The 9,284-nt window shown below is 40.4% G+C and overlaps 1 protein-coding gene across 2 annotated transcripts in view; it reads right to left on the minus strand.

Moving 5' to 3' along the window:
• zbtb44 (zinc finger and BTB domain containing 44) overlaps positions 1-9,284 on the minus strand; it is a 52,664-nt gene that overhangs the window by 14,586 nt on the left and 28,794 nt on the right. For both annotated transcript variants that reach the window (XM_007578950.2, XM_007578951.2), the window contains exons 2-3: positions 6,478-7,588; positions 2,450-2,534 (exon numbers count right to left, since the gene is read on the minus strand). In XM_007578950.2, coding sequence (XP_007579012.1) covers positions 2,450-2,534; positions 6,478-7,552 — 1,160 coding nt within the window. In that variant the 5' untranslated portion in view covers positions 7,553-7,588. The remainder of the gene's footprint in view (positions 1-2,449; positions 2,535-6,477; positions 7,589-9,284) is intronic.

A 9,284-nucleotide genomic window follows, 5' to 3' on the forward strand; every position in this document is an offset into this window, starting at 1 on the left:
ACAAACACAGAGAAGCAACCTTCATGTATGCCACACAAATCTGTAATGAACTGGACAAATAATGAAAAATAGCAGATTAAATTTATTAAATAATAACAAGTAACTCTTTAAAACTGGTTAACAGACATTTTTGGAAAATTATGATAACATGTTTTCCAAAAACTTTGCATTATCTTAAAAAAAAAAAACACTGAAAGTCATAGTGGCTGCCTGGTCTATTAAGCAATAGACCAGACAGCCACTATAACTTATGACATCCTGTGAACTGTCATGGAGCCATGCTGAACATGATGTCACTCTGGAATTGTCAATATCTCATGTTGCCACTGTCACTAATATTAACTAATAAGTCAATATTAGTGAACTTACCCGGTTTAATAATCAATAGCATTATATTAAGGTCATTGTATGAAAATAATTATAATCCAGAACTGACAGGAGCCTGTCAGCACTGACATACCATGGCCACCTAGTGTCAGTTGTAGTGGTACCTAGTGGTAGCTATTATCAGCTGTTGCAGAAGAGGTCCCATCTGACATGGATTCAGTGCAGGAGTTGTCTTTCTCTGTTAAGTCTGAACACCGGCTATATATTTAAATATGTATGAGAATTATGTTTTAATTTTATTTCTATTTGTTTGAACTAAAGTTATTCATATGCTACATTCTGTCTGAAACAGATAGAATGAGGTCACAGCAGCCCGTGGCACCCATGGCCACTTGTGCCACCTTACCCAGTAGTAAGGCGGCAAAGCAGCCCATGGCCATGGGTGCCACGGGCTGCTGTGACCTCAATCTGTCTGTTTCAGATAGAATGTAGCATATGAATAACTTTAGTTCAAACAAATAGAATTAAGTGCCAACTTACCCGGTGGTAAGGTGGCACAAGTGGCACCTTACCCGGAAGCCCGTGGCACAAGTGACACCTTATGGCAGCTGTCAACATGTTTTCACTGAGGCTCTTTATTGGAAACTGAAATTTGAGACTGTATAAAAAATAGACCACAGCAAATTTGCTTTTTTAAGGGAACACAACACTTAAGAGGAAATGCAATACTTTGTGCCAGATCCACTGTTGTTTTCATTAATTATAAATTAATTCATATTAAAACTGACACAGAAGCTGTCACCAAAGAATATTCTATTCCTATTCTACTGTTTTCCCCACTAAGCATATTTAAATATGCTGAACTATGTATAATACAATTAAAAAATACTTTAAAAATACAATTGCTTATAAATGTAGCTGTATGTATAAGGTTTCCAGTAACAAAACAGCGTGTTATAAAAGATTAAATGCTCAAATACGTCATTGTGCCTGTCAAACATATAACGCTGAGTGGAGCGGTCGACCGCTCTAAGATGACCGCCCTAAATCTCGTCAGCAAAAATAGGCGAGAGCGGTCCGTGAGGCGTGGGAGGTGCCAATATGAGGTCGCGGAAACACTTGGAAGGTGCCGAAGTCAGCCGAAGGCAGTAACAACACTGACCGCTAGCCCCGAAAACAGTGGCAGCCGTGACACATGCCACCAGAAGTGCCACAGTAGGTGCGGTGTCACGATTTGCGCCTGATGTTTCTCATTTCCTGGGGAAACCATGAAATATTTAATTTGATAGTTCATGATTTTTGGAAAATTGGTAACTATGGTGAAACTGATTGAATTCCTACCACATCCAGCATCTGTTTTTAGGCATAATCAATCAATTTCCAATAACTCTGACATATGGAGCTTAATGTTAGTCTTCTTTACCAATCATTCGGCTAGAACAGTCAACACTGTCCAAACTAAAAATTCCAAGGTAGTCTTGCTTATGCAATGCAGAACGCCATCTCCTCCGGTGTGACATCAAACCCAGCTTCAACATCTGAGATCCTTATTCTGAGATCAACAGAACAAAGCATTATTCCGCCAATTACTTGACTAACAAAATATACCAACATATCATTTTATGCAGTTAAAAAAGTAACCAGAGGGTAAAGCAAGAAGCTAAAAGATGCTCGACAACCTTCACCACCACTTAAAACCTTAAGGTGGATGTATGTATACAGGGGAGGTGTGTGGAAACATGTAATCCTTTCAAAAAAGTGGAGTCCGCACTTCTAATTCTTCCTCAGTTCCATCAATTTCACACCTTTAAAAAAATCCCTTGACTAAGTGGTAGGTGAGGATGACAACATGAGTCAGTCGTTTTATGTGTGATATTTGCAGATGATCCTCTTGAATGGAAGTCAGTTCTCATAAAATAAATCACGTCTCTTGCAAATTTGACAAAAAAAAATAATAAATAAAAAAATAAAAAAATGAAACCCCACTAGTTAGATTGGGTGCATCACCTCAGGTCCAGATGAATTACCTAAACAGGGTGGTCCAGACATGCTGTGATGAGCTTCATGTCTATAAGTTGTTTATGACTTATGACACGTTCATGGCAAGTTCTGACAAAGGTACCTCTCATCATCCTCTGCGTGTCCTCCAGCGTTAGAGGTGCTCTGCATGGAAGGCAGGCTTTCTGACACACCTTCATCCATTGATCCTGGGAGGAGAAAGAGGAGAGAGTGATTCATGGAGGCTACACTATATGATAAAACTATATGAAAATGTCTTACACTCACAGAATACTTAACCCTGTGAGATTTATGGAATTTTATTATGACAAATTTCCATTTAACTTTTTTGTAGAGAATTTTAATGCAAACCTATCAAATAAACTTTACATGATTCATATTCATCAGTGTAATAAAGCCTATTTATTTTAATTGCATAATCCTTAGGTTTATGTATTTGGTATTATTAAAGTTATATTAATTTAATAAGTATATTTATTTTAAATACATAAAGCACAATGTTTTAATTTCATAACAATCAAGTTATCTATGCAATTTAAAATATATATAATTCTTTGAATTACATGTCATATAGGCTTATGCGATAAACCACATTTTATCACATTTATGCTATTCGCTCACATTCAGTCAACTATGATGGTAAATGGACTGAACTTATACAGTATTTAGACTCACATTCACCCATTTATACACCGAGATGCAGATCAGTAGGCAATTTGAGGTTAATGTGCCTTTCCCAGAAGCACATTGACAGAAGGAAGCTGGAATCAAACCTACAACCTTCCAATCACAAGATGACTACGCTACCCACAGAGCCACAGTAGCTTATCTGCCACACAGACATGAGTGCTGGGGAAAGTACATCCTCTTATACCGTCTTAAGACGGGTGGGAGTCAACTTAAAGGGACTTTACCGTCACCTACTTGTGAAGGACATTGCATCCGATTTCCCATTTCACTTCTCATAACTTCAATGAAAAAGAAAAAGTTTAAATACCAGAATCTTGTTTGTTTTACAACTTTAATTATCTAAACTTTGCTAGTACATATTAATTACATTCCATACATTGTAGAATTTCTTAGCTAATGTATAATTAATGTAAAGGCATATATGTATACAATATGAGTTTTTAAATAAAACCAAATATATGTAAATGCATAAAACTCTGCCATGAATCATGTCTGTGAATGTAGAGGGGGTAATATCAGATGAGCTTAGCTTAGATTGGTCTATGCCTTTACGGGGCATCCCTTATGCCTTATAAAGGTCTATGCCTTTATAAGGCATAGACCTTTATTTGCCTTATAAAGGCATATAAAGGCCTTTATATGCATATAAAGGCCTTTATATGCCTTTATATAAAAGGCATATATAAAAGGAGAAAATGATTATTTTCCCCTAATCATTTAGGGGAAAATAATTCCAGTTTCAATCATTATGACAATACAGAAAATCCTTGTAAATTTTGCTGGGACCGTTTGATAAAAGTGTGGAGGGTAGGAAACTCCGGAAGCAGAGTAACAGAGTCTGATTATAACAGTCGCCTCCGAAGTTTTTGCCCCTGGGGACAAAACTGGCAAATTATAAACTACTGGCAGGTCACAAAATTAATTAAATTAAAAATGCAAAAATTAGGTTTTTAGGTTGTTTTTTATTTTTATTTTTTAGTTTTACAAAAAAAAAAAAATTATGAAATCTCTATAACATTAAAGATTCAAAACATAAAAAGGATTTGGACCTAAAAAGAAAAAGACTTTTTACTATTCTACACCTGTGGTCAAGGGCCAAAGAAAATCATTTTGAGAGCCACAAATGGCCCCTTGGCCACACTTTGGACACCCCAGGATACAGCATGTACCGGTACTATAATAGTCACTGCAACACCTTCATCATCAACATGAATGTCTATTCTGGATTTTAAATGCTACATCTAAACTATTCTTCCCCCAGGAATGGATTGATAAAAACCTACAGCTTCAATAAAGGTCATAGCTTTAATTGGGTACTCATCCACAGGGTCAAAATTACACAAAAAGGCTCAAATAGATGCATGTTTAGGATTTTGGTCATGTTAAGGTTAAGGTTCTCATTATTACATCGTGCTTGACAGTTCAAATATGAACTGACTATTTTTCAAATGTAAAGCATACGTTGATACCTACCAATACTATAGCTGCTTATCCGCCGTAGTGGAGCCTTGTTTACTATCCTGTGCATGCACGCTAGTCTTCTCTGTGCGGGAGGGGCTGTGGAGGGAGGGCTGCGTGACGCAGCAGAGAGCAAGAGGGTGGGGCTTGTTCAAATTTTCAGGCCAAGTCCACGGTTTTCAAAAAGTTACATACAGCAGCTTTAAGAGCCAAATTGAGTTCATTGTGACTGTAACGAGCCACACAACAATTTTATACCACATTACTTGCTGAAACTGTTATTTTGTTAGTCCCTAAGGCTTTAGTGGGACACCAGACAGTGTTTAATTTTTACAAGTGTCTTTAGGTTTGGTTTGTACTCTGCGATGGGTACTTGAACTAACTTCTTCAAGTGTCAGTGAAACAAGACAATCATTAGTCTTGTTTAGTGTAGTAAAAAGTCATCCACAGATGTACAGAAAACTTTTGAGCCCCCTCTGTCAAACAGGAGGATGTGGAAGTGTCTCACGCAGAACATTTTTGAAGCATGTACTAAGACAACTTACTCACATGGTTCAATTTGTATCTATTTGCGGTAGTGACCTCTAATGTTTGCATATTTTACACCAACACCCCAAGATCATCACTGACCCTCATTAAAAAGTTCCTGGATTCACATCTGCTCAACATTGTTAAAGAGGCATTTAATACAAACATTAATATTCAGGCATTAATACCTTTAAATATTTTGAATATGATGCACTAAATTAAAGCTCACTCAGAGGTTAAACACGTGTCTGATGCACCACAGTCACAGAGGAGTCTCAGTTCTTTCAGATCTTTCTCACTTTTGTGCTGTTTTTTTCTGTTGTTGAAAAATTGCTCCATATCTCAAATCCATAAACCTGCCACTCTGCCCGTCACCACAATGCACACAGCATTCATTGTGTTCATGTGATCAGAATCAGTTTGCTTTTCCGCTTTGCTGCTTATTATTTGCACAGCAGCTTTTTCTGCTTCAGTCCCACCTCTGTGCCACAATCCTCTAAGCTTGGATGCGGCACAAAGTGCACCGACGTGAAATACAGAGACCTGTTGAGGAGGTACCAACAGCTGCTACCATGTAAGCAGATTTTATTCCCAAATGATTCAGCTTCCATCTGTCACCTAAAGTCTTTCCTCCTAGGCCAAAAAGTACTGCAGACTTGTAGCGTTACCTTAACAGAATTTCACATCCTGGACATTACACGGCTTTCGTCAGTGCTTCCTTCAATGAGAGTGGGAAATTTCAGTATCAAAATGCCCCCCTGGGCTATGATATCATTTGGAAATAAGAACCAACTACTTTTTACCTTAAATGTGTTGTTAACTCCGCTGTCCTCGAAAGGTTGGGGACAAGCTACTTTAAATCATATTTGGGATTGTCTGTATTTTATGTATGAAGACTGGATGTATGTATGCTCCATGTTGATTTGGGATGGGTGGTTTTTGTTTGCTTGCTTTTGTTTACACAAAGTTCTGAAAATCAATCAAATAAAATGGGGGGAAAAAAGAAATTTGGAGTCCAACAAACAGAGGAGGCATCACAACATGCCTCCTCTGTTGACCCTTTATCAACATTTTCACCAGTGTTGCTGAGAGAAGTAGCTCAACAAATGAGCAGTTGTACCAGGTGTTTGCTAATTGCTGCTGGCTAGTCTGCAGGAGCTGAGTGGGGGAGTAACAGGGGAGGGGTGCTCTGTGAAGCAGAAACTAGGAAGCTTGGAAACTGCAGCTCAGAGGAGAAGCTGCGTTTTGAAGGTGGAGCTAGATCAATCCAGGTGTTTTACACAGCTGAATAGTTGCTAAGGAGACTAAAAGATTTCTCAAACATGCATGAAAGAATCAAACCGACACTCCAAGTATGTTTTTGACGATGGGATAACAAAACATGATGTAAAGCTCAAAAAAGTTAATTACATAATACTGCCCTTTTGGAGGAGTTTCTAGGTACTAGAAGCCCACCTATAGAAGAGGACTGTGGACTGATAAGAAGCTCTTCCTGGACCTGCTCGCTCCCCGGCACCGTCTGCTGGTCGCTCATGGAGCTCTGAGAGGCGCTGACTGGTTGGGACGATGCCTCCTGAACCTCCTCATCACTGAGTCGCTCTACCTTCACCCTCACGTCCTCCTCCTCTGTAGCAACCGGCGATGACACCACTTTGGAGCTCTCGCACGTCAGGAAGTCGCTGAGCCGGCGGGCAACCACGCCCTCTGAGGTCCCGGGGGCACCTGCCTCCAAACAGCGGGGGCTCTCCGTCAGCTTAGATTTGTCTGAGTGAAACCTCCGGTCAATGCCGAAGGGGAACGTCCAGGGAAAAGCCAGGGAAGACTCTATCGGCTGGGCTGGGCCATCCGAAAACGAGGGTGACGGGTTGGGGATCTGAGGGGAGGTGGTGACCATCTGTGTAGTGCATTTGAGAGGGCTCTCTGGCGATGCCATTGTCACAAAACTTTTCCGTTTTCGTCGGGATTCCCGGCAGATGGGAACATTCCTCTCCATCACGCTGCAGTCAGACGACACGGGGGACACACTGCCATCCAGCGGCGTCAGGGCACAGTGTGACGAAGCGCTCTCAGGTGCCGCTTCGTGTGCCTTATCCACCGCCATGTTGCTGCTGCTGCTGCTGTTGTTGTTGTTCGTTGGGCTCCACAGGATGCTGGACTTCATGAACTCGGAACATGTGCTAGCCACGGCAAACATCTGCATGTAGCTGGCTGCTGCCAGGACGTCGATGATGTTCTCTGTGCTGATGGAAAGGGTGGAGGTGTAGGCATATTCCAGAAGGGGAGCGAAGCCACTAATCGTCACGTGATGGAGGTCCAACACAAACTTTTCCTCGTCTTCTGGCCGGCCCACAAGCTTGGAGCGGAAGAATTCACTGCAGCATGCCAAGACCACCTTGTGTGCTAGAAAGAGCTTGTCCTGGACCCGGATGGTGACATCACAGAGGTGACCCTCGTTGCGCAAGGCGTTCAGCTTGTCAAGCATCTCCTGGCTGTGGGAGGTTGAGCTGTGGGTGAAGGTTTTCACCCCCATGGTGAAGTCCTCCTTACTGTATAAAGAAAATCTGTCCTGCAACCAAACAGCAAAAACATATCACTTTAGAATGCAAAATGCAAGAAGTCTCGGATCCATCTTTATTTAAAACATGTCCTGAAATCAAATGCATTTATAGAAAGGCTTCACCAACTAAAATTTTACACTTTTTAACCCCTTAACCTGCACCGGAACGCCCGCGTGCGGTTTTATCACTGTATTTTCCAGGGATGAGATTTAAGGGTTTAAACTCTGTCGATGTCCATTATGATGCTTTTATTGGGCAGCCTGCAGCACCCCCCTTCCCCTCCCCTTTTGATTGAAACCACATTCGATCAATAATGTTATTAAATAGGTTTTTCTGAGCCAATAATATCCAGAGATGTTGGTAAACTGCCGCTGCAGACCATCGTGGTTCTTCCTGCAGCCTCTGAGTTGTAGGATGTCTCATCAGTGTCCGTCTTCCTGCCAGTCAGTGTTTACCTTCAGGATGTCCAGACACCTTCACCTTTCTGGAGCAGGAATCACATGAGCCCAATATGCTGATGAAACATTTCTAATTTAAAAAAATGTGTCTGATGTTCTTACAGAGTTGAAGTGCATTAACAATCTGTTGTTTTTAACTTGTCAATACATTTAATTATGATTCATCTGATGTTCAAGTTATACTGAGAACAAATAAAGCTGTATTCATTCTAATCTGACTGGTTAGAATGGCCAGTCAGATCATTCTAACCCTAACCCAAAATGTGAAAACCTTCATGTTTTCAAATTTTGGTTACTAAGAATTGATCAGGAGCTTAAAAGTTTAAACTCAGTTTTATTTATCACTAATTAAGGTTACAGGTTTTGGACACATTTTCTCACTTTCTTACATTGAAGATTCTCCAGGCAGACAGCTGAACAGTGAGTGGATAGAATTATGTTGTATAGACATTAACAAACATGACTTATATTTTGGGTTCTTGTTAATAGCAACCCTGATAATAACGTCAAAATGTTTGGTTTTCAGTAAAGGTGTGCCGATTGATCGGCCACCGATAATAATCAGCCAATTTCCGTGAAAAAGTGTATGATCGGTGATCGCCGATCACAGTGTCTTGTTACCGATCACAAATTGATCACAATTATCTCACTTCTCAGCCTGCCTGTGCAACTCATCTCCTCTTTCCTTCACACTGCGCAGGCAGGCGGCAATAAATCCTGTCGTGTGGAACTTTAACACTCTGAGAGTGAATGGGGAACTTTGTGTGTTGCGGGGATGAAGCACGTCAAAATGCATCAACGCAACGAATCCAACATGGCATTAAAAAAACTAGGACTTGACGGGGTTTGGCTACATTGAGGCTCAATGCAGGAACAAAGGGACATCCATCCGCTGTCCTGTCAGATCAGCATACATTGTCAGATAGTCATACGCTTAGCTCAGACATGTATACGCAGTCATTACCATATGATTTTATTTAATCAGCAACATAGAATCATGACGTAGATCATCACACACTTTGTTATTAACAGCTGTATGACATCCTGATTTAGCGGTTAAGTAGATTAATGAGTTTCACACGGGCGCGTGTTGCAATTGACTGCAGCGGCAGCCAGACCTGCTTTAAGTACACTTTGAAACCACGACAACACATGTATATTTATCTAGTTATCATATTATGTGATATTATAGACAATTTAATGACTTATTTTCGTCATAACTTGTTGCGTATGGTGAACTGACAAC

Source organism: Poecilia formosa, unplaced genomic scaffold, assembly GCF_000485575.1.
Source record: "Poecilia formosa unplaced genomic scaffold, Poecilia_formosa-5.1.2 Scaffold500, whole genome shotgun sequence".
In the NCBI taxonomy this organism is placed as follows: Eukaryota; Metazoa; Chordata; class Actinopteri; order Cyprinodontiformes; family Poeciliidae; genus Poecilia; species Poecilia formosa.